This window comes from Mesocricetus auratus, unplaced genomic scaffold (assembly GCF_017639785.1).
Source record: "Mesocricetus auratus isolate SY011 unplaced genomic scaffold, BCM_Maur_2.0 Super-Scaffold_100006, whole genome shotgun sequence".
In the NCBI taxonomy this organism is placed as follows: Eukaryota; Metazoa; Chordata; class Mammalia; order Rodentia; family Cricetidae; genus Mesocricetus; species Mesocricetus auratus.
Window position 1 is genome coordinate 69,278,256 of NW_024429190.1, and position 25,611 is coordinate 69,303,866.

General features: G+C 45.3%; 1 protein-coding gene across 15 annotated transcripts in view; it reads left to right on the forward strand.

Moving 5' to 3' along the window:
• Art3 (ADP-ribosyltransferase 3 (inactive)) overlaps positions 1-25,611 on the forward strand; it is an 88,679-nt gene that overhangs the window by 55,014 nt on the left and 8,054 nt on the right. For 7 of the 15 annotated variants that reach the window (XM_040747418.1, XM_040747410.1, XM_040747411.1 and 4 more), the window contains 7 exons: positions 6,308-6,385; positions 12,013-12,721; positions 20,045-20,077; positions 21,258-21,290; positions 22,434-22,463; positions 23,610-23,645; positions 25,407-25,439. In XM_040747418.1, the coding sequence (XP_040603352.1) occupies positions 6,308-6,385; positions 12,013-12,721; positions 20,045-20,077; positions 21,258-21,290; positions 22,434-22,463; positions 23,610-23,645; positions 25,407-25,439 (952 nt within the window). Of the gene's footprint in view, positions 1-5,096; positions 5,248-6,307; positions 6,386-12,012; positions 12,722-20,044; positions 20,078-21,257; positions 21,291-22,433; positions 22,464-23,609; positions 23,646-25,406; positions 25,440-25,611 lie in introns of those variants that run through there. The other 8 variants (XM_040747413.1, XM_040747414.1, XM_040747416.1 and 5 more) reach the window with 6 other exon arrangements.

Genomic DNA, 25,611 nt, shown 5'->3' on the forward strand with positions numbered 1-25,611 from the left:
GAGAGAGAGAGAGAGAGAGAGAGAGAGAGAGAGAGAGAGAGAGAGAGAGAGAGAGAGAGAGAGAGAGAGAGAGAGAGAGAGAGAAAGAATTTTATTGGGTCTTTTTGGAGAGCCTGCCTTCCTGTCTGAGTGTGTACTTTAGTTTACAATAAAGCTCCCTCCTACCTGGGCACAGTGGCTCACCATATTTTTACAGGTGTTTCTTTAGCATTGTTCTCACATAACTGTCTTTCCAGCATGCCTCATTTGGTTGTAATATTCTTAGTGTTTGCAAACTGAGGTGAGCCCTTTGGTTTCTGGACAAGGTCTTAAGTTACACTAAATGGTTGACAGCACCCAGTGGTTATAAGTAAGAGTTCATATGTTTTTAAATGATACACCAGTTGTGAATGATCATCTCATTAATGACAGATACAGAGACTTCAATCGGTTACATTTGATCAGAATCAGACATGCATTTTACAGTGTGAAATAAATTAAATAGTGTATAACTCTATCACAGATACTTCATCTGCCATCAACAATTTTCTTTAAAAATATTTGCTAGTGGGGCTGGAGAGATGGCTCAGAGGTTAAGAGCATTGGCTGCTCTTCTAGAGGTCCTGACTTCAATTCCCAGCAACCACAGGTGGCTCACAACCATCTCTAGTGAGATCTGGCGCCCTCTTCTGGCCTGCAGGCGAACATGCTGGCAGAACACTGAGTACATAATAAATCTTTAAACAAATTGCTATCTAGAAGCCGAGGAGATAAGCCAGTGGGTAAACTACCTGCTGCACAGGCATGAAGCCCTCCTGGCACCCATGTAAGAAGCCAGTCACGGTGGCTTGTGCCTGTAATGCTAACCATGGAAGTCGGAGACAGGGAGTACCCTGGGACCTGCTGAATCCACCAGCTCCAAATGTAGTGAGGCATCTGTCTCAAAAAATAAGGAAAACACTTCACACCAACCTCTGTTCTACACACACACACACACACACACACAGAGAGAGAGAGAGACAGAGAGAGACAGAGAGACAGAAAGATTGGTGGATTCTGGGTTTTCCCCCAGGCTTATTTTCCAATGAAGTCAAATCCAATTCTTCAAAAACAAAACAAAAAGAAAAAAAAGCTCTTTAAAAGCGAATGTTCTAGTTTATGTAAATACTTTATTTGCACATTCCGTGATAGCTTTATCCCAGACACTGAATACAAAGTGTATTACTTCTCACACTTACCTCAGCTAGGGTAAGCAAACATCAATCAGGACTAGTAGTCTTGTGTTGAAGAGGCCCCTGTTCTGATCGTCTTTGAGAACCAACTCCTACCCTGTCACAAAAGTGTGTTGCTGACATCTTCTTTTGCACTGATGCCTTAGTCTGTGTAGAGTACCATGGTACGAATCATTCCATTTTAACAGCAGCGAAAGCTGTTTGAACATGAAATTTACAGAACACACAGATAGCTAACTAAATTCCTTAGCAGAAAAGAAATCAAACATGAAGAATCTTAGAGTTGGCTCAAGAGGTCCCCCTGCAGGTCACAATAGGAAGCAGGCAGTGGCCCCTTTGTTCCCTGCTGTGAGAGCACTACCCTTGCTAAATCTGCTCCTAGGGAGAGCCCTCAGGTTTCTGAAAGTAGGTCCATGTTCTAACCAGAACACCAATCACACCATGAACAAAAGAGCCCACACACACCCTGATGCCACAGATGAGCATAGCCATTTGTATGTGGTCACAGGTGACAAATCGTGTATAAGAAATTAAGATACCAGATGTACAGAGTCTGATCAGTGCACAAGGGAAAAAGAAGCTAGCACCAAATAAACAAAAAGCAAGGTACAAGTTTAGTGCCATTCCCCATACTCTAGACAAAACTAAGTAATCTAACTGTAAATAACAGGGCTGATAAATGGTGACCAGTTTTTTTTTTCATTTTTTATTTTATACATATGGAGGTTTGCTTGCATGTATGTCTGTGCAACATCTGCATGCAGTGCCCTTGGAGGCCGAAAGGGGTCGTCAGATCCCCTGGGACTTGAGTTACAAATGGTTGTGAGCATCTATCTTAGTTACATTTTTATTGCAGTGATGAAACATCATGGCCAGGGCAATTTACAAGAAAATTTGGGGCTCATGGTTTCAGGGAGAGTATTTGGTGGAGATCATGGCAGCAGGGAGGCAGGCTGGCATGACACTGCTTACATCTGATCCACAAGCATGAAGCAGAGAGGCTGGGCCTGGTGTGGGCTTTTGAAACCCCAGGAAGTCTTTCCCCAGTGACACACCTGCTCCAATAAGGCCACACCTCCTAGTCCTTTCAAACAGTTCCACCAACTTGGGACCAAGCGTTCAAATCTATGAGCCTATTGCCATTCCCATTCCGACCACCAACAGCTTCCATGTGGGTTCTGGAAGAGCAGCCAGTGCTCCTAACTGCTGAGCCATCTCCATAGCCCAAGAACCAGTTTCTTCTTTTAAAAAAATGAGAGAGGGTCAGGGATGTAAAGTGCTTGATTTGTGAGTGTGAAGACCCAAGTTCAGATCTCTAGCCCCTGTAGAAACCCAAGAGTGATGATATACACCTATAAATGCCGGTACCAGGGAGCCAGAGATAGGAGGATCCCTGGAGCCCAATGACCAGCCAGCCTGGCCAGATCATGTCCAGGTTCATCGAGGAATCCTGTCTGAAGAAATGAAATGGAGACTGATTGAGGATGATCCCCAATGATGAACTCAGGCCTCTTTCCCAGCCTCACACAAGCCTATACATTTGCCCATATGAACACACACACACACACACACACACACACACACACACACACGTGCAAACTGAGACTCGTGTACAGATTTTCAAACATACTGTGCTCCTTGAGCCAGAGCTCTTTTCCCCTTCATCGCTACCCACACTACGTTTTTGTGACTACGTTAGCCCTGGTCTCCGCTTCAAGGGAACAGGAAGGATGTGACAGAGACAGTCCCCTCCCTTCTTCATCAGCAGTTTGTGGAAATTCTTCCAAGCATAGAAATGTATGTTTGCCCAGCAGTATTCATGGTAATACTGCAGTGCAGGTCGGTGATGTTGGCATAGAAGTGGGCAAATTTCTGCCACAGAGACATATTTTCTGCTTTTATTTTTATTTTTTAAGATTTTATCTTATGTGAATTGGTGTGTCACCTGTCTGTGTGTCTGTGTGAGGGTATCAGATCCCTTGGGACAGGAGTTACAGACAGTTGTGAGCTGCCATGGGTTCTGGGAGCTGAACCTGGGTCCTCTGGAAGAGCAGCCAGTGCTCTTAACCGCTGAGCCATCTCTCCAGCAAGCACGTGAAGAGTGTGTCAAGATAACTCTTATTGCTTCATCAAAGTAGCATGCATGTTATAGAAAAAATACATGTAAGCATATAACTTGGTGCATTTTCACAAACTGAATAATGCTACCATGTAATTTGCACCCAGAACTAAATCCAAAACCTAGCTATCACACCAGAAAACATCTGTTATTAGAAGTCAGATGCTTTCTTTGATTCTTTAAATTAAGAAATACTATCTGGGCGACAGTGGCACACGCCTTTAATTCCAGCACAGAAACAGGCAGATCTCTGAATTTGAGGCCAGCCTGGTATACAGAGTAAGTTCCAGGACAGCTAGAACTCCACAGTGAAATTCTGTCTCAAAAAACAAAGGTGGGAGGGAGGGAGAAAGGGAGGGAGGGTGATGGAGAAAGGGAGGGAGGGTGATGGAGAAAGGGAGGGATGTCTTATGATGTCTGTGCTGGCTAGATTTCTGTCTACTTGACACAAATCACAGTCGTGGGAGAGGAGGGAGACTCAACTGAATGATGCCTGTATAAGATCCCGCTGTAGTCAAGCCTGTAGGGCATTTTCTTAGTGATCCATGGGGGAGGGCTCAGCTCAGTGTAGGTGGTGCCACTCTGAGCTGGTGGTCCTGAGTTCTATAAGAAAGCAGGCTGAGCAAACCATGAGGAGCAAGCCAGTAAGCAGCATCCTCCATGACCTCTGCATCAGCTCCTGCCTCCAGGTTGGGTTCCTGTCCTGACTTCTAGCAGTGAACAGTGAGTGATGTTGAAGTGGAAGGCAAATAAATCCTTTCCTCCCCAAATTGCTTTTGATCATGGTGTTTCATCCCACGAACAGTGACCCTAGGATAGCATCTCAGGTTGTTTTTATCTGAAGTCCCTGAAGGTTGTACGTGTTCTTTAGCATGGTTAACTTTGCCCTGAGTGCTCTTTCAGTTAGGGTTTCTGTTGCTGAGATAAAAACCAAAAGCAACCTGGGGAGGAGAGGGTTCATTTCATCTCATACTTGCAGGAACAGTTCAACATTGAGGGAATTTAGGGCAAGAACTCAAACAGCACAGGATCCTGGAGGCAGGAACCAATGTAGAGTCGGCTTTCTATAGAACCCAGGAACAATACCCCAGGGATAGCTCCACCCACAATGGACTGGGCCCTCCCCCACCAATAATTAAGAAAATGCCTTACAGGCTTGCCTACAGCTGAATCTTATACTAGCTTTTTCTTAACTGAAACCCCCTCCTCTCAGATGACTCTAGCTTATGTCAAATTGACGGAAATCTAGCCAGCCCCTGTGCCTTAGTCAAGAGTTCTAGATGCAGGCATTCCCAGCATTCCCAGCTCCCTTCCTCCTCAGCATTCCCGTTGGCCCTTCATTGGGCTGTGTTTATTCTGAGCAGTTCTTCCTGGTGCGCGCACACGTTGGTTTATTCTATTAGCTGTGAACGCTCTTCAGAGCTTGCCTGCTTGCATACCTCAGCACCTGAAATACAGTCAGCCAGTTGAGTGGTGGCAGCCACCACTGTGACCGTGGTTTTGTTTTGTTTAACAAACAAGCCCTCCTCATCTAATAGAGGACAGTCAAGCCTTCCCTCTGACTCGTGAGTGTCAATAGGTCAGTGTTGGGAAGTGACTCTTTCAGAAAGGAGTCCATCGCCAGGCTCCAAACTGAACGTGGCAGGGGTATCGTAGTGGAGTCTCAGGCCTCTCCGAGATGTGAAGCAGCAGTGGTTCCAGGGCCGAGAGTGGGGACCAGATATAAATAGCAGAACACAAGTGGGGTAATGTGCCACTGCCAAGCTACCGCTAGGGGTGTTATAAAAAGAAAAGCATTCCCAGGCAGCTCTCACTGTCAACAACATCGCATCCTGGAGGGACTCTCACCACAGCTGAGAGTAGGAATCAGTGTGCCCGGGGCATCATTTAAACTCCCTGCAAAGGCACAAATACCAGGTAAGCATTTTGATTTATCTGCATCCAGACCTCTGAATTGCAGACCAGGGGAGCCCTGGCTCACAGCTGACTTGGCTCATGCTGCCTGTGTTAAATTCCTTTTACTTTTTGAGAGGGAAGTTTGACACTGCATAGCATTTAAAAATAACTACAAATATTTTGATAGTGCTGGACAAAAGAACTGCTTTTGAATAAAGACAGGAACCTGGGGCCAAAATGAGTTACAAAGAGAAAGGCTACCTTCCCTTTCCCTGTGCCATTCATTTCCTCTTTCAGAACCTAGACTAAGGAGATTGGTAAAATAGAGGGAAATGGAGGTTTCACTTGAGTCACAGCGATGCCCGTGTTGTTGAAGCACATGTATGTGAGAGACTGGAGGCCAGAAGCCTGCATCTCTTAGTTGAGCTGGCTAATGGCTCTGGAGAGCTTCGGTCCGTGAGGATTCTTGCCCTCCTGGCTATCCCTTATGCTGCCACAAGTACCGGAATGGATACTGGATGCTCAGCCAGTAGACTACTAGGATCTAGTTAGGATCCCTGCCTTCCCAGGGCTCCTCAGTGGACTCCAGAACATTACACACTTGTTCAACCTCTGGCGTCCGGTGGTTGTGAGGAGTTGGAGGAAGGAGGTCACCTCAGGTACTCCACTCTGTCCTGCTGACCTCATCCATTCCCTCCCACCCTAACGGGCATGCTCTAGCTTGCCTGACAGGTGGGAGAACGGAAGCTATGTGGGGGAAATCTCTAGACAGTCCTTGGGAACTCGGAGATCAGGAGATGGGGAAACTTGTACCTAAGCAACCCTGATGGGAGAGGCGTGTCTAGAGTTGTGTGGAGGTGATGGATTTGATCTTGGAAGCACTGGAGTTCCCTGAGGTTTTGCTCGGCCTCTAGATAAAAGCAAATGGCTCTTGCAGCCATAGGAATGTGTTCAATAATCTCTTCTACCGTCACAGTGTCTGCCCACAATGAAAAAAAATAGATAGCATGTTATCTTGCTCTCTTTTCCTAAAACTCTTCGTTAACTCTACTGAATCAATTTTCTTGTCATTCTAATTTAGAAGAGAAAAGTGAAGATGGGACATTTTGAAATGGTCACCACGCTGCTGGCAGCCATGACTCTAATGGATGCCTTCCAGGTAATGTTGGGAATGTGCTCACTGGGATGGCAGCCTGTAACATTGCCTGAGGAATCTCTGTGGACTGGGAGAGGCTAGACTAGGCATATTGGTTTGTTGTAAGTAACTCTGCCTTCAGTTTGCAGGTGACACATGTGTTAAGTGTAGGAAGTTAAGAAATTACAATTAAACAAAGAGAACAGAAAAATTCAGTCATAAACACGCCCACTCAGAGGGAGAGACTCTTAGGGGACCGTGTAGATAGCTTATGTGGTTCCTCTCTCTGTGTGTATAATTTATTTTAAAAAGTAGGTTAATAGTGTACATAGTACTTTTAACCTTGTCTTCAAGTCATATGCACAGAATTTACATGTAAATAAATTTCTGAAACTATCATGTGTCTCCAAATAGTGCCACAGTGTTTTTGATTCCATGTTTGTTATTAAACTACATAATACTATTTCCTTGTTGTCTTTTTGCTGATAGAAATTTTATGATTTTGTTTGCCATTCAATATTTAAAAACTAATATACTTTTTGTATGTATTGTATGAGACAGGTATCTCACCTGTCTTCTTTAAGATACTGTAAATTTTAAAAACTGTATCCATTTTTAGAGCTTTAATCTACCTTCTAGAGCATTAGCATGTTCTGTTGCCTGCATATTCTTTAACTTGAAATATTGTAGTGGTTTCCAAGAAAATGGCCTCCTAAGCAAGTGGCACTATTAGGAGGTGTGGCCTTGTTGAAGTAGGTGTGGTCTTGTTGGAGGAAGTGTGTCAGTGTGGAGGTGGGCTTTGAGGTCTCCTATATATTCAAGTGATGGCCAGTGAGACAGTTTACTTCCTGTTGCCTGCATATCACTATGTAGCAGCTCCTTCTCCAGCACCATGTCTGCCTGCATGCCACCATACTCTCCACCATGACGACAATGGACTGAACCTCTGAAACTGCAAGCTGCCACCTAAGTTGACTGTTTCCTTTATAAGAGTTGCTGTGGTCATGGTGTCTCTTCACCGCAATAGGAATTCTAAGAAAGAAGTTAGTACCAGAGACTGAGGCATTGCTGTGATAGGCCTGACCATGCTTTTATTTGGAGGAGTATGGACCTTGGGACTGTGGATTAGAAAAGCTTTAAATGCTACTTAATGGACCATCCTAGTAGAAACATGAAGGGCAGTGGTGCTGAGTATGATTTGAACTATCTGGGGGCTGTGGTTCAAGAGGTTTCAGAGGGGAAGGATTTTAGTATGTTGCCTAAAAATTGTTCTTGCGATATGTTAGTGGAAAATGTGACTGCTTTTTGCCCTTGCTGGAAAAGTTTGCCTTAGGGTAAAGCGAAGAGTTTTTGGATTAATTCCATTGGCAGAAGAAATCTCAAAACAACCTAGTATAGACGCTGTTGTGTGGTTACTAGTGTTAACTCTAATGAAGATTAATAATGAAAAAGAGCAAGCTGAGCAAGGACAGACATTTGAGGAGAAAAGAACGCATGGAAGTGGAATGGAGCTAAGTCCTGTATTCTAGGAGAGAAACAGATTATAAAGGAATGGTGACCACAGGGCAAGATTCCACCAAGCTAAGGTTCCAACCTGTGAAAAGGAATCAAAGAAAATCTTAGAGTCGGGTGTGGTGGCCCACGCCTTGAATTCCGGCGCTGGGAAAGCAGAGACTGGTGGATCTCTGAGTTGAGGCCAGCCTGGTCTACAGATCCAGTTTAAGGACAGCCAAGCTTAGGTAGTGAAGGACAGATAGCTGGTGAAGATATAATTGACTAAGGGGGCCATGTTCTAGCCCCAGCAAGCAGTAGAACTTGGTGACAGCCTCAGCCATGTGTTGCTGGCTCTAAGTTAAGGAGAAGAAAGGCATTATGGAACCTTCCTCCCTAAGAAAATCCCCAGAGGGTTGTCAGGGGTGTTCCTGAATGGAGGCCTAGAGGGGCCATTGTGTGAAGCTGTGAAGTTGAAGCCTGAATCACCTTGGAGACCCAAAGATGTTGGAGATGCCAGAGCCATGGGGTACCTGCTGAGGAGAGCTGCTAACAGGGAGTGGAGCCGGCCCAAGAGGAAGTTGTTGTGGTCGACAAAGTTGAAAGGAGTCGGAGATCTGAAGATTGTTTTGACATCAGACACAAAGATGCAGAGTTTGGAGTTTGCCCAGCTGGATTTTGGTCTTGCTTTGCTCCAATATTTCCTTATTATGCTCCCTTCCCTACGTTTTGGAACAGTACTGTGTATCCTGTGCCATTGTATGTTGGAAGTATGTGACTTTTTTATTTTTATTTTACAAGGGATTACAGTTAAGAGACTGTATGAATCTCAGAAGAGACTTTGAACATTAGACTTTTAAATAAGTTTTGAGACTGTGATAAACTATGGGGACTTTGAAGTTGGGCTGAATGCATTTTTACATTATGATATAGTTACAAGTCTTGGGGGGGTCAGGGAGTGGAATGCAGTGGTTTGAAAGAAAATGGCTCCACATGGCACTAATGGGAAGTATAGCCTTGTTGGAGTAGATATGGTCTTGTTAGAGGAAGTGTGGCAGTGGAGGCGGCCTTTGAGGTTGCATATATGCTCAAGCCACACCCAAAGAGACCTACTTTTTGTTGCCTGCATGACAACATGTAGCAGCTTCTTCTCCAGCACCAGATCTGCCATGTCCCCATCTCCCATCCCATAATTATGATAAAGGACTGAAACTCTCAAACTGTAAGCTGCCACCTCAATGAAATGTTTTCTTTATAAGAGTTGCCATGGTCACGGTGTCTCTTCACAGCAATAGAAACCCTAACTAAGAGATAGAATTGAGATAGTCTTAAAAGCATTTTAGACCCTCCATTGGGTTTTAGTGTCTTAAAAACATTTTAGACCCTCCCATTGGTTTTTAGCATCTTTACGATGTTGACCAACAGTAACTGTGGAGTTGCATTGTATTTGCATATCATTTACACTTCATTTGCATATCACTTGCATCCCCCCCTCAGAAGCACTTTGCTTATCAGAAGTCAGTTCCCTCCTCATCAGTGAGATTTATGGACAATTCAGCAGAGTGGAATCTTGCATAATACAGTCTTTTGTGGATTCTTTTGCTTAGCATACTGTTTTCAAAGCCCTTTCATGTTGTGTCATGTATTAGTATCTCATTCTTTTCATTTATGAATACTAACGCCATTACATGGCTGACCACATTTTGTTTATCAACCCAGGCATTTGGGTTGTTCCACTTTATGGTAAATATGAATAGCATTGCCAAGAACATCTGTGTATGGGTTTCTGTTTGAGTGTTTTCCATTCTTTAGATAATCATTCCTCTCTAGAGACCTATCCAAGCACTGTTGCTAGCCTTGTGCAGTATTTATGTAAATACCTAGTTTTACCAGTGAACGTAAATTAGCCAGGCTGTGCTACACTGCATGACAGAACTGTGCATCATTGTGAGCATAGGCTTCACTTGGGTGTATCTAGAGGAGGGTCACTGGGTCATATGCTAACTTCATGTTTAACTCCTTGAGTTTCTGCTGAAGTGCCATCCACACGGGCTGCACTCTATAGCACTCCCGCCAGCATGGATTAGGGCTCCAATCCAGCTGTCCCCTATTTACTTGTGATTTTCCTCTTCCGCTCTTGTTTTTGTCTTTTCATTGTTCCCATTCTAGTGGGTATGAAGTGGTGCCTTTTGCAGTTTTAATTTGCCTTTCAAGTACCTGGTTTGCAACACATCATTTTAACATCTTTTAATGTTTTCCCATCTAATTGGTTTCTCTTCTGAAACACCAGCGTCATGTCTCCGTACTTGAAATGAATTTTTAGTAGTTGAATTTCATCACTATGGGCTTTTGTTTAGGTGGATATGTCAGAGGAAGAAAACATTAGCAGCTCATTCACTGAATCTTCCGTACCTTCTCCTTAGTGTCCATTCATCAGTCCTGAATGGCGATGGCATTTAGGAGCTTTGCCACCGCAAGGCACGCACTGTTCGGAACACACAATCAGCTGTGGTGTCTGGCCAGGAAGGCTTGCTGTCTAAAATTAGACATGAAGACCTCTCTGAGGCATAGGGAAAAGACAGGGACATATTGGATCAACTCTGATACGGTGTGAGGAATGTGGGCGGCGGTTTCAGGGCTGATGTCTTATGTTGCAGTCTTCAAGATAAATCACACTTGGTACTCAGGCTGAACTCTGGTACATTCTGTGCTACAGAGCAAAATGCATTTCTTAACTGTGAGACCCAAGGGACTTGATCTCTGAAGCTAAGATCCCCATGTCAAGAAACTGACCTCCAGACCCAGGAGAGGAAGGGTCTCAGTGACACCCATGGGAAAGCACTATGGTTAGCAATTCATTTCCGTTGCTGGCCTAGGGCCCACTTAGTTGTCTCGTTTGATAAAATGCTTTCTCCTGTTTAGCAAAATGAAACTCTTTTAAAGGTGTTACATAAGTGTCTGTGGGCATCATCACCGGACCATTCTAATGTTTAGAAGCAGCAGAATGTTAAGAAGGTAGAACTCTGGAACCAGAATGTCTGGGGTCAAATACCAATACCGTGTCTCAGTATCTTAGTTTTCTTATCTTTAAAGAAAGAGGTGGAAGGAAGGCTTGGTGCTGGAGAGGCGACCTGGTGGCGATGAGCACCCTCTGTGCTGGCAGAGAATCTGGGATAGGTTACCAGCACCCACATGGTCATAAAGCACCTGTAATGCTAGTTACACTGTCTTGTGACTTCCTTGGGCACCAGGCACCCTGGTGGTGATTTACATGCATGCACACAAACACTAACACACATAAAATAAAAATAAACCTTAAAGGTAAAATGAAACAGAAGGATGTTCGTGATCGCACCTATCCCAAGGGTTACTCTGAGTATCATGTGAGGTAATTCATAGAAAGCATTTAGTGCCTATACATGGAAAGGAGATGTTTGTGAGGCCTGGAAACGAGACAGCCATAGGGGGAGCCTTCTAAGAGCAGATGGTTCATGCTACTGATTCTAGGCAGGAAGCTTGTATATATGTATGTCTTAGACAAGGATGACAGGTCTTTGGGCGTTCAAACAAAGGGATCAAGTAGGCCGCTAACAAAGGGTCCGACTCTTACAGTGACATTCTCAGCATTACAGCCTAGTCTCCCTTTCAAGTGCCATTAATTTTCTTTATCCCTGATGTGATTGCAAGAATAGCTGTTGGAGTTCCTAAACCAACAGTAGCCCGAGGCTTACAGTTTTAAAGGGAAGGAGGTGGGAGAGGGGTGACCTGTCATAAGAGTGAGGGGGTGTGGCCGGAGGGAAAGGTAATGTTTGTTACCGTGTGTCTTATACCATTCGCAGTATTTTATACGTGATACTTCAGATTCTACAAAACAGTCTTGAGCGTTCGAGGGAATGAAGGTCAGGACGCTCTCTGTTGAGCCTGGACTGCCACTGAGGTCTTTAATCCCTTGTGCACCACAGAGCTCACGTGAATGAGTTGCAGACAGAATTCCTACCCATACCTTACTCTTTCATATGACCGTGAAAGCTGAGAGAAGCCACCCATAGCCTTGGGATGGACTTCATCGTTAAAAAGGGGATGAGAGAATGGGCTGTGAGAGAAAATTACACCAAGTAAAACTGTGACTTCCAGAGTGTTCCTCTCCTTTTGCTTTGAAGGTGAAGGCGGAAGTGTTAGACATGGCAGAGAACTCGTTTGACGATGAGTACCTGAAGTGCAGCAGCAGGATGGAAATGAAGTACATTCCGCCGCTGCTCAAGGAGGAAAGCGCCAGCCACAGGCTGCTGGCGACCGTGTGGGACAATGCCGGGATCATGTGGGAAGCCCGGAAGGCTCAGATCCCCGTCCCCCTGAACTTCAAGGATCCCTATGGAATAGCCCTGATGGCGTTCGTGACCGAGGCTCGAGAGCAAACTCCCTTTTACCACACGTTCAACAGAGCTGTGAAGATGGCTGGCCAGTCCCGGAAAAGCTACATCTATGACTTTCCCTTCAAAGCTTTTCATTTTTACCTGACGAGAGCCCTGCACCTGCTGAGAAGACCTTGCGAGGACAGCTACAAAGATGTGGTGTACCTCACAAGCCCAGGCATTTCCTTCACTTTCGGAGAGAAAAACCAAGCCCGGCTGGGCAACTTCACGCTGGCATATTCAGCTAAACCCCCCATAGCTAACAGCCAACCAGTGCTAACCATCCACACCTGCTTTGGAGTTGCTGTGGAAAAGTTTTTTGGTAAAGAAAGTGAGAGAGCTGTTTTAATACCTCTGAGTGAGGTTTTTCAAGTGTCGCAGGAAGGAACTGGCAAGGACCTTACTCTACATAGCATAAACAAGACCTGCAGCTACTACGACTGCGCATTCCTTGGGGGTAAGTGTCTCGGCCATGATGTGGGTTTTTCTGAGAGGAGAGGAGTGGGGTGCAGGCCCCGAGAGGTGTCTGGGAGAATGGAGTGAGTTTGCAAGGAGAGATGACATCAGCAATTTTCAGTCTCACACTCTCTGTCTCTATACCCACAACTCAGGAGTGGTCAAATGCACGTAACTTAATTGCTGAAGTTAAACAACGAAACGGCACTGTAAAGCAGAATCCCTTTTGCCCTGCAGGGTTTGGCAATGGTCAGAAATGTTTTTTGGTTGTCATAACTCCAGAAGAGGTGGGGTTGTTATTGGCCAGGAATGGCTAAACAATTCTTGGGACCCTGTCAAAACAAAGCATTATCTAGTGTAAAATGTCAGTAGTCCTGGTGTTGAGAAATCCCCTTACAAGCCATGCAGTAAAAACAGTTCCATCCCGTCTCCAAGTCTCACTGGCATCCATTCTAAATCATTTTACCTGTTTTTTTCCAGGTATACACCATCATGTATACTTTTATTATTTATGGATTTACATTTTTTAGATGACTTTCCTCATGTGTGCTCTTGGTTTTTTATTGTTGGTGGTGGTTTGCTTCTTTTTTTTAACTCCTGTAGTACTTCCTTTGACTTTATGACTTCATTTTTAAATATCGTATTAACAATTCACACCAGATCCTTTAACAGAAATAGCGATCTCTCCATACATCTTCCCAGCCCCTGCACATACCCTCCTGGATTCCCTCGTCTTGCTCTGGGCTGTGCTCCTAGGCTCTCTGAAGGTTCTGTCTCCACGCCAGCCGAACTCCAGTCTGAGGCCCTGCCTCTCCCCACACAGACCTGTTCTGGATTTGCACATCGTCCCCAAGTTGACCACCATTTTCGCAGACATAGTATCTTGAGGCAAATTTTCTAAGACAGCGTGTGTGAAAGATCTGTCTTTAGTCTCAAATAATAGTTCTTGTAGCCTGCTACATCCTTGCATGGATGGCTCTAGGGACTTTGACCTGACTGGGAGGCAGTGAGGGAATGAAGAAAAGACAAGACAGGTAGGCAGGCAGACACAGATAAACGGCTAGAAGCGAGTGGTCTTGCTCTCAATGGAGAAACCCCAGCACCCCAGAAACTCGGTGTGTTTATTATATAGAGTTGAACAGAGAGGCGGGGTTATTGCACTCACCTGAACCAGGAGGCAGGGTTATTACATACTGATAAACAAGGAGCTGGGGTTTATGATATACAGTTGGATCAAGGGGGCGAGCCTAACTCATCTCAGAAGGAGCAGTCTCCGTAGGGAAGACAGTCCTCAGGCTATAGACATCTGAGGGGAGAAAGCTGCAGTGGCCATTTTCTGCAGACCGCAAACACACTTGGTCCTCAGGAAAGCTTTGCCACCGGCTCCAGCTGAGGCTGTGGGGTCCTTGACCGGGTGATGTAGAACCACTCCGATCTTGGGATGAGTCGTGGTGTGGGTTTTTTCCATGTTTTGGTTTCTGCTGTATTATTTATGTTTCTGTTTTATGCTGTGGGGATGAAGCCTAGAGGCTGGATCGTGCTAGGCAAGTCCTTCAGTGCTGAGCGGCATCTATCTATCCCAGCCTGAGAGCCGACTGCTTTATTCTGCAAGTCTTAGGGAGGGCATTCTCTTTATTTGCAGCCTTGGGAAATGCTGAGGTTTTGTGCCTTGCTGTATGTGAATACAGGGTTAATAAAAACCTGTTCTCCTCCCTCCTATGAGAGTGACCGGATCCCTTTATAGCCCATTCTTTGTAATGTGCTAAGGGCAGAATGACGGTGGCGGTGGCGGGTCCAGCACTGCCTGCGGTAAACAAAGCCCTAGATGGTGAAGTGCATGCGAGGAGGAGATTAGGAAGGAACCTAAGTTCCTGGGGCAGCACGCCATGGTTTGAAACTATCTGAAAGTGATGCAACACATCCCAGTTCTCTCGGTGTGGGGGCCGGAAGCAGCCCTGGACTCTGGTCCTGACTTCCCTACCGTGGTCTATTCAGGAGTTACTGTGTCTCACCTGTCATGGGATCATGTTTCCCCCTTGTAATTAAGAGGGTGGGGCTAACGACCAATTAGAGGCTTCACTGGAGAAGACATTGGTTGCTTCCCTGCTGTGTGCACCGCCTTGCACTCGCCTGGCCGACACCGAGAACGCTGGCCTTTGGGTGTGTGTGACTGCTGCCTGAACTCAAACCCACTGCTGCTGGGTCTACCAGTGAGCACTGCGGTTGGCCTCAGTCATAGGGAAGACTTTAGACCTTGACTCCGTGTGCCCAGTGTACAGAGATAAACGCGTGGGAAGGACGGTGCTGAAGACACTCAGTTGGGTTGCTGACCGGGGAAAGCCGTGTGTGCAGCCCTTGCTGTGCCCAGGTTGCAGGCTTCAGGAAGTGCTCAAGTGTTCATGGGGTCTTACGTGTTTCCCTCCTGCACTTCCTTGCTGCTGAGAGTGAATGGCCCCATTGTCACTCTGGCACCTGTCTGCCACTCTCCTGACCTGCACTGGACTTACATTTGATTCCGAGCGTTGCTCTCCTCACTGATGGCAACAAGAACAACAGATCATGTTAAAAAGCCCCCATCCCCTTCACCCTTTATCTTCTGGCCGTGACCCCAAGCCAGGACAGCCAGAGCCAGCTTGTCACAGAGATGCATCTTTTTCCTGTTCCTCCTATATGACAGTTGAGTTATTTGTTATTTCTCCCTTATCCATGGGGATGATGTATTCCAAGACCCCCAGTGGCTGCCTGAACCCATGGATAATATCAAACCCTGCATGTACTGGGTATTTTTCTATACATACATATGCAGGAGAAAGTTTAGTAATAGTAGAATAATCACAACTATGTACTAGGAATTCTGCAAATGGCATTGCTCTTGAAGGAATATTTGCAGACTTCGGCTGACCACTGGTAACTGACACCATAGAAGGCTAAGCTGTGGAGAAAGAGGGAACATGCAGATGAGCAGACTATAAACCACAGCACCCCTCCTCCCCCACTGGGTGTGTTTAACTTCTCTAGAACATCACGGTCAGAATCCCAGTCGCAGCTGGACTGTAGAACTCATACCTATTTTGGTGCCCCTGATGCATTCAGGCAAATGCCATTTACGGAGGCCCTGGTTATGTAAAAGCTGTGGATACCAACCATGGTTAGCACTAGTACCTAGCTGATGGGCTGTGGTGTGCAGGGAAGCCCACGGATTCCATGTTTGTGAGTGAATTGTGATACAACAAAAGATATATGAAAGGTGAGCTAGTGGATTGATTGCAAATGAGTCTGGGGCTTGAGGCTCTCACGGTGTGTTGTGAGCCTGTCTATATAGCATGAGGATGAGGATGAGGGGAGGCCATTTCACAGGTTAATGTTCAGCCCAGGCACAAAGGAGGCATTTGCCGGGGCTCACATGTGCCATGTTTGCAGAGCTCCGACTCCGTCAGCTTCTGCTTTTGCAGGCATTGATTGAAAGCAAGCCTGAGTGCAGACCATAAACTGGAGTTCTCTGCTGCCACCTAGAGATAACCAATGGGAATGCAAGATCAAAAACTTCCTAAAACCAGCTTTAGGTGGCTGAATGGTAGAAAACTTGCTAGCAAGCCAGAGGCCCTTGAGTACCAACCATCCTCTAACACTGGAGAGAGACACAAACAAACAAACAAACAAAAAACCAGGGTTCTGAATGGGTAAAGGCAATGTTTTTAAAAGGTATTGAAGTACTACACTTAGTGTGCTAGCACAGTGCTTTGGTTACTATTGAGAACTTACCTGTGGTTTCTAATATGAAAATAGAGTGTGGATATTACAAAAACTGGCTAGCCAAACACACAAAAACCCCAGTTCCATTTGTTAGGAAATAGAGAGGCTAGTTCCTGTACAGTCTTACTGTCAACCCAAGGAAAGAATGAAACCCCTTTCCTTCCTGAAGAGAGGCTATAGCAGGTCAACCAAATTTAGATGTTTTTCTGGAAATTTTGATAACAATGGAATGACAGCTGTGTAATAAGACTAAACTCCTTGTTGTTAAAAGTGACACCAATGGATAATTGCAACTGGATTTGGAGGACTGTGGGTCAGTTGTGCATTCCTAAGAGAAAACCCCAGTGTAGGATTCCTCGTGGCCCTGAAGCGCGAACGCAACAGGTCTACAGAAGACTAACAAGCGGAGGACCAGCAGTGCCATCCCCAAGCCTAATCATCTTAACGAATACCCTGGGCGTAGGTGGCCTGGGTTTCAGCCATGTTTCTGATCGGGGCAGGGGAGGTCTATATAATGCTTTGCCTACTTACAGAGTCAGCGGATTACACATAACAAGTGTTCCCTGGTGGAAAATGTGCCTTGTTAGGCAAAAAGAGCCCCTGGACTCTGGCAACTGACATAAGCCTATTTTTGTATGTACTGAAGTTTAGTGAACCAGATCCCTGCTAAGCTATCAAAAGGGGTAGAGAAGATGAGTTTGTTGGCTGTCCAGACTTATTTTTTACACATCCACCCAGGGCTGGGGATATAGGAGAGGGCTTGCCTGGCATGCCTAAGGCTCTGTGTTCCTTCTGCACTGAGAAAACATACAATTCCACCCAGACCAGAGTAGCTATTAAATGTGTTTCATTGTTTCTAACTGATACATGGTAGAATTTCCTGGGAATGTGGAAGTTTCTGTGTTGTTTGAAATCAGTGAGTACTGAGGACAGGTGAGAAGTGACTCCTAACTCACTGTTATGAGTTGACACCCCAAACAGTTTAGAAGAAACAAGCCCCATGCACCGAGTCCTCCCAGACCATCACCCACTGGATTTGGAAATCACTGTCGTCTTCATCAAGGTGAAGTATCAGAGATGGGAGCCGGAAGGAAACGCGTATTTGGATGATACCACAGGAGTCGGCATGCCCTGTCAGGACTCTGGCCAGGCTGGTCTAGAATCCATGGGTCCGAGAAAGCACAGCTGCTGGATCTCAGAACATAGACTTAAGTGGCCCTTCATGGGCAGAATTCCTTCCCAGAAGCCCCGGCTCCTCTCTTAGGCTGCCTGGAATGTTTTGGATAATTTCTGTTACTGACAGTTAGCTGCATATAGACTCCGATCTTGTCTATAAAGTATAACTTCATAGCAGTAGGTAGATGAGTGTTTTTTTTTTGTTTTTTGTTTTTTGTTTTTTTGGTAGATGAGTGTTTTATTGACTAGCTGAGGACTGACTGGGTCCTAGACACATTGACCAAAAACCGACCTTGAACCTGTGTCATCTTTATCACATAATTACTCTGAGGCAGTGGTTCTCAACCTTCCTAAAGCTGTGGTCCCTTAATACAGTTCCTCATGTTGTGGGGACCCCCAACCATAAATTTTTTTTTTTTTTGGTTTTTCGAGACAGGGTTTCTCTGTAATGTTTTGGACTCTGTCCTGGAACTCGCTCGGTAGACCAGGCTGGTCTCAAACTCACAGACATCCGCCTGCCTCTGCCTCCCGAGTGCTGGGATTAAAGGCGTGCGCCACCAACGCCCGGCCCATAAAAATTTTTGTTGCTACTTCACAACTGCAGTTTTGCTACTGTTATGAATCATAATGTAGATATCTGTTTTCTGCTGGTCTGAGGTGACCCCCCCCCCAGGTTGAGAACCACAGCTTGCCCTGCAGTTACTGTGGGTTGGCTGTCCAGGTGCGGCTTGCCTCAGTCCTTTGAGTAAGTGTCTGTTAGCACTTCAGTCAGGTTTGACTGGAAGAGATCTGTCGCTCAGCTCATCCCATGGCTACGGGTAGGATATACTCCTTCCTGAATTATCCAACTGAGGCACAGTTCCTAGTCAGCAGCTGGACGCAGCCCTCTCCCCCCTTAGTTCCTAGCCACGTGAGCCTCTCAGGAATCAGCCTCCTAATAGTATCACCCTCTACGATCTTATGGGGGCCAATTACATTCAAACTACCACAAGAGTATTTGCCATAGAACTGTCACATGTCATTTTTATGAACAGGTGTTTCTGGTCTGGTTACTGTGACTGTCTGTGGGCCTGTGAAATGTGTTTTGATCCACTGAATTAAAAGCAGGCATTATCTGAATGGCCACTGCACACTAACGGTCACTAAGCAAGTATGCCCACAGTGGTGTGTTCTTCATCCAGTTGCCCTTACCGTCCAACTCCTGACTCCCAAGAGCCTGGGTACTCAGCCAAGGCAGAGACTAGCTTGGGTGATTTTAGGTTACAAACAGCTAAAGACAACCTTCAGCTCTGGAGAGAGAGATTCCGTGGGAAATTGGTACAGTTGGGTTTTCTTACAGTGGTTTTTGTTTTGTGTGTTTGTTTTGTTTCGAGATAGGGTCTCATTATGTAAGGAGGGAGGAGACCTTCTCCTTCATACTAGGGTTACATGTATGTCCCCAGATCCAGCCAGGTGGGTGACACTAGGAGGAATTTTCATGTGGCAGCCTGGCCCTTTACAAACTATTTCCTCCCATAGATTTGCTTATAGATCCGCCAGGTGTAGTAGAGACAGTATCACTCACACTTGACATGCTTCCTCAATCTCTGAGATGCGGTCATGCATGCCCACATGCATAAGGACTGAGCTCACAAGTTGTGTCTGCTGCATGTGTCCATAGAGAAAGGCTAAATGGGATTTCTCTTCGGGAACGCAGTTCTGAGTGTCTCAATAGACTGATCGTATAGCGAGGGCATCGTGTTGCCAGATGAGTCTATCTGTCAGTTCCATGGTGTATTTCCCTTCAGGATCACCATTTGTAGTTCAGCCCTGCACACGCTAAGGCAAAGAACAATACCATCGCAACACATGGCTGCAGGGTTATTTTTACTCTCTCCGAAGACTGGCTGTTTTATCGTCCATCAAACTGTGTTACTCATATGTTAAAGATCTTGAAAATATGATTGAGATCTCTTTTCTCCAAAAGGTAGGAATTGCCATGTAGGAGATTGGGAAATGCTTATTAAGGGTAGGAATTGCCATGTAGGAGACTGGGAAATGCTTGTTATCTGCAGAGAGAATTAAGTTAGACAAGCACCTTTCTCTCTAACTTTTGTAACTTACCATAGATATAGATTAGAATGTAAAGTATTAGTCCTGTAAGGGCCTCCATAGTCATTAAGTGTAATCTCCTAGTAAAATTGAGAACCCCAGAGGGTATGCATTTTGTTGAAGTTTATACTATTGGTTTATGCCTGTTTAGTGAATACAAAAACTCTTTTCCTGAAATTTTGCATCCCACTAAAGTATGGGTCTGATAAACTAGGAGTTTACCGATTACATTGCCAATAGCCATAGACCATCTGAAACTTATTTGGGTAGGTTGTGTCTAAAATGTTTCCTCTTTGTGTTTCAGGTCTAAAAACTGAAAATTGCATTGCAAACCCAGGTAAGACGTGTCTAAACAATCATCTGTGTCATGGGAATTTTGTTAGGGTTTTTTTTTTCCTCAGGAGTATGGATCAAACACCACTATGCCTTACACCCCCACATACTGTTGCGCCATCATACTGTCAGCCATCATCCCTTAAGGCTAAAGTCTTCTTTTGTTGGTGGCCCTGAGTCCATTTGCTGTACACTCAGAAACCAACACTCAGGATTGAGAGTTAGTAGGGAGAAAACCAGGTTTATACAAAAAGATGGGAGACTGGTTGTTTGGGGGTCCATCTCAGGTACAGGGAGGGACTTTACAGGAAGGTGAGGTGTTTAAAGGCAGTTTTCCTGAGAATTTACAGTGCTGGGTAGAGGGGAAATACAGAACAGCCTTACACAGAGCACTTGGCAAAGTGAGTCTGTCTGGAACAGGGCAGCTAAAGACACATGGCATAGCCGGATTTACTGTCACACTGTCATCATTATTTCCCTGGGGACAGCAGTCTCTGCCCCATTCTGATTTTCCCCTGTGGCTATTCTCTCAAATACTTCTTGCCCTGGGCAGGGCAGGTTCATGCCACTCTGACTTCGTCCCACCTTACAGGAGCTTATGGACTGGTGAAGGAAGGCCCTTACAGCTCTAGCCATTCCCCATGTGGCTCACGTGCACAGAGCTAGATGCCAATTCCTGTGTTTTGGCATCTCAGGAAATAACATTTGGAGAGGGCTGGGGTGGATGTGGCATAAAGGAGAGAAAGGCCTGGTGGGACTGTGATGGGTCTGCTTCAGCTTCCTTGGGGGGAAAAGGAAAGGTGTAGCAAAAAACAGCGTCTCCTAGGAGACGGTGGGAGGGTTGAGGTAACACCGGAAACTCTAAATGTATGGAGTCTCAGCATAATCAAGGGGGTCGCATGCTGTCAAAGTGCAAAGATGCTTTCAACTAATGCAAGCTGTCAGGGAACTGTTTGGAAGATTAAACATTTGAAAACAATAATCCATTTCTACCTGTCTTCCTGGCCAGCTTTTCTATGCATTACTCTTCAGGTTAAAAAAAAAAAAGTGTATCTCCATGTCCTTGAATTGGAATGTCATGTAACCATGCTTTGTGTATTTCTTGAAAGTAGGACAGCTCGAATCCTTATTAGTATTCATGGCATCTGGGTACAGTAACATGGATTTAAATGTTTGTATTTTAGAATATATTGAACCAGTGTATGTCTACAACCCTGGTGAGTATGCGCGTTGACAAACGGTCCAGCAAGCATGTTTAATAGCTCTTTCCTGTGGGGCAAATGTACTTCCTATCTGAGTGAAGGTGGTAACTTGGCAGATCCAAAAGATGAGAAACAATGTGTTCTGGGAAATGCCCTTCTCCCCTGCGGTCACTCTGTGGGCCTCCAAGTGGCAAATGTTCTGGGGAGTAAAGGCAGGGGCACCCACAGAGCTCACTCTAGACCAGTCTGTGGGGCGTGTGCAGCTCTGTATTCCACTGCTGGGATTAGCATAGGCAGGTGACACCCACATTCAAGTGTAAATTAGAATTCTCAGCGTATGTGCCACTCCCGAGTAGCCAGAGGTTTGATGTGTCCATACAGCATAATCAACCTAGTTGAGAACACAGTAAAGTACATTTCTTTTGAGCTAATTGGGATTACCATTATAGGACAAGTTCAAGCCATCTTGAAAGTGCGCTCTGAGACTTTACAACATGGCAGCTTGGTTTGCAGCTTTCAGCCCCCCTGGTGAGGAGTTAGGAACAGCACTGGTAACAGTCACACTGTGCAGCCTCACCCTCTGGGCTCTGTTGAACTAAAGCCCAGCAGAAGGTATGGGGGGCACTGTGAAGCCCACCCTGGATGAGGCACCCTAAACAGTGCTTCTCTGGCAACTCCTTTGTCCAGTATCGCTTGACTAAACTAACAGGGGATTAGATTTCTGTTTCCACATGTGGAGAGTCAGAACTCATTGTCTATATTCAATTTCTCGGTTTTGCATTAGGATTATTTCTTTATTGAAGAGAAAAAACTTGCCTTTAAGCGTGCCACTTTCTGTTGGGGAAGCTGCCTCCTGTCCTCACAGAGACACCCTGAGGACTTGCCCACAGCCCCTCTTACTGGCCCTCTGCTTTCACAAATTCTGATCCATTGCACAGGACCAGTTATTCAAATCAGCCAATTTTTTTCCTGTCTCGTTGACACTCCCGGGAGACTAGCTGTGTGGTTTATCTCAGTGGAGGTGCCAGAGAGGCGTCCAGCCCGTTGCCCACATATGTGGAGACTCTACCTAGGAGGCACTCGGTGATGTGCCTCCTGGTGCTTTGCAGCTTTCGATCTCTTGGTAAAACTGATGTGTTTTGCTTGTTTGTGATGTAGATCTGGAAAGTCAGAAGCTTGAAGACTCTGGTAAGACACTCTTGTAAACTCTGGGACGTCACGTTTGCAAGCTGTGATCGGGTGGGGAGGAGTAGGGAGAAGCCAGCGCCCATCTTAGCTTACTAGTTTGATCTATCAGACTGAATTCTTTATAAAGAACAATATAGCACCCATGCCTGTAGTCATCCCAGAAAGACAGGACGGTGTGACTAATTATTCTGCAACCTTGTGTGACCCAGAATTGTTGACAAAACACATAGCATTTATTTCCCTAAATTAGAATGACAATTCTTTGTGTGTGTATCTGAGTAGCGTGTACTCATGTCCATTTGATGAGTACATTCCAAAGTATAACTGACTTCCAAGTTTTTACATAGAAAAAAAGAAGAAATGTGGACTGGAGAGAGGCTTTCTGCTCTTTTAGAGGACCCAGGTTCAGTTCCCAGCACCCACAGCAGGTGGCTCACAATTACTATCCGTAATTCCAGTTCAGGGAATCTGATACCTTCTGGCCTCCACAGGCACCTGTGAACAAGGGGACCACATATACTCACACATATACACTCACACATAGAAATAAATGTTTTTGTGTAAGTGTGCATGTGTGTGTGTATGCTTATTTGCATGAGTGTGGACACACATGTATGTGAGTGTGTGTATGCATGTGCACATGCCTGTGGGGGCCAGAGGTTGATACCAGATGTCTTCCTAGATCACTCTGTGTACTGAGGCAGGATCTCTCACTGTGAACACAAAGCCCTGTGTACTGAGACAGGGTCTCTCACTGTGAGCATGAAGCCCTGTGTACTGAGACAGGGTCTCTCACTGTGAGCATGAAGCCCTGTGTACTGAGACAGGATCTCTCACTGTGAGCATGAAGCGCTCCGATTCTGCTAATCTAGCTAGCCATGTTTCAGGGCTCCCCTGTTTCCACCTCCCCCACACACAGATTATAGCTGGCCACAACACCCACCTACCTGGCTCTTATGTGGGTTCTGGGGATCTAAGATGTGGTGCCCAGCCTTGCATGGCAAGTACTTTATCCACCAAGCCGTCTCCCTAGCATCCAAGTCTCTATCTTTTAAAGATGTTATTGTCTTCAGTGCTAGGGTAGAAAAGTTCTCAGGTTACTGGAGAAATTATTGGAACACTTTTCTATTTTCTTTTTTCCCATGGTGCCTGGAATCAAACCCTGGGCTCCCTGCAAGCTAGGTAAGCACACTATTGCTGAGATATACCCCCTCCCTGACAAAGTTTCTAATGGTTGATCCAAGAGTATGTGTCACTAACCTTAATATGATTATACTTTTAACCCAGTTATAACTTGGGAACTAGGACAACGTTAAGTGTAAAACTGTTGCCTCGCAGTCTCTTCAGCATGTTTAGAAAGGACAGTAATGCCAGCTTGGGTTTTGTTTTTGAGGACTAAGCTTCGAACATGCTAGGCCAGTGCCTTAGCACTGTGATATCTCAGTTCTCTTTTTACTTTATTTCTTAATTTTAAGACAGAGTCCAAGCAGGACATGATGGTGCACACCTTTAACCCCAGCAGAGACAGGCAGATGTCTACTATGTCTACTATGAGTTTGAAGCCAGCGTGGTCTATATAATGATTTTCAAGGTTACACAGTGAGACCCTGTCTTAAAACAAAAACAACTACAAAAAAGACAAAAAGCCACAAAACAAACCTCAGACAGGGTCTGAATAGATTAGCTGCCCTTGAACTCACTTTGTAGTTCAAGCCTTCAATGTTTAATCCTCTGACCTCCGCTTTCTGAGTAGCTAAGATTTTCAGGCCTATACCACAGGCCCCAACCAATCATACATTTCTTTAAAAGAGGTTCTGCAGAATCAGAAAGATACCCAGTTGTGGATAAGCCATGACTCAGTGACTCTGTCCAGCAGCTGACCGAGCTCAGGTAAGCTCTGGCCAGGTCCTACTGACTGACCAGTGACCAAAGACACAAGGCATTATGCAGAATCCCAGCGCACACTACCCATGTAGGTTGGGTACTATTAATAATATCATTATTATAAACACTAAACCTAGAAACTAGACTCTAAAAAGCATTAAACGATCCAAGAAAGCACTTATTTGTCTGCTTACCTGAAGTGTTCTCCGGAGTGACAGTTCTCACCGTAAATTAAGTGTCAGTAGGTTAGCGATTCTCCCCTTCTTGTCATTTTGTCTCCTGTTGTCTCTCAAAGCTTTCTGAGCTTTTCACTACAAAGAGTCCAATATAAACCTAAGTTAATTTGGAGGCTGAGTACTTGGCCTCACTTTGTTGCTGGATCTTATGTAGCCCAGGCTGGCCTCCAATTTGCTACATAGTAGAGAATGATCCTGAACTCCCAATCTTCCTGCTTCCACCTCTCAAGTCTGGGTTTCCAGGCACCAGCTCCCACACTGACTCTACTCCCCTCCCCCCTGCCTGCCCATGCGCACACACAAGAAAACTCTTCTGCTTAGCCTTAGAATTAAAAGCCAGGGGCTAACCTGGTAAATGAATTCTCTTTTTCTTACTCTGTCATACTAGCTACCAGGTTATGAATTAAGCCACTAGAGGTGAGACAGGTATCACTTTTGAGGTTTCTTTTTAACGCTCTGTGCAGTGAGCCAAGCATTTGATACAATATTTTTCCATTAATCCTGTTTTTTAATATGCAAGCTATTTTCTTTGCATACTCAAAGACTTCAAAGTCACAGCCAATATCTACAGTGAGAGTTGGGCTAAGTTAAAGCAGAGACTTGAGCCTTTAAAAATGGATGGACCATGCTAGGAAGTTAAACTTGGAGCAATAAGAACTAAATCATAGATGCTCCTGAAATCTGGCTTGGTGGACTTGAATTCATATCGCTGTTGCTGTTACATTTATGACTTATCTATCTGAAGTTTTGAGATGGGAGACAAAGGGGGATGTTAGAAGTGTCCTAACTGAAAAACACCAACAGCATTTATTTCTGCCTTCAGGTAGGAAAAGACTGGATTCCACAGGAGTACCAGGTAAGGTCGTTTTCTCTTTACTCAGAGTATTGAAGACAAGGACACTGAGTGTCATGGATGATACTCGGAGGTTTCATTTTACATGGTGTCATCGTCGTCATGTCGACTGTCTCTACACCTTTCTCTGGAGGAGACGGTACCCACCCAGTCTTCCCAGGTTCCTGGGGCACTG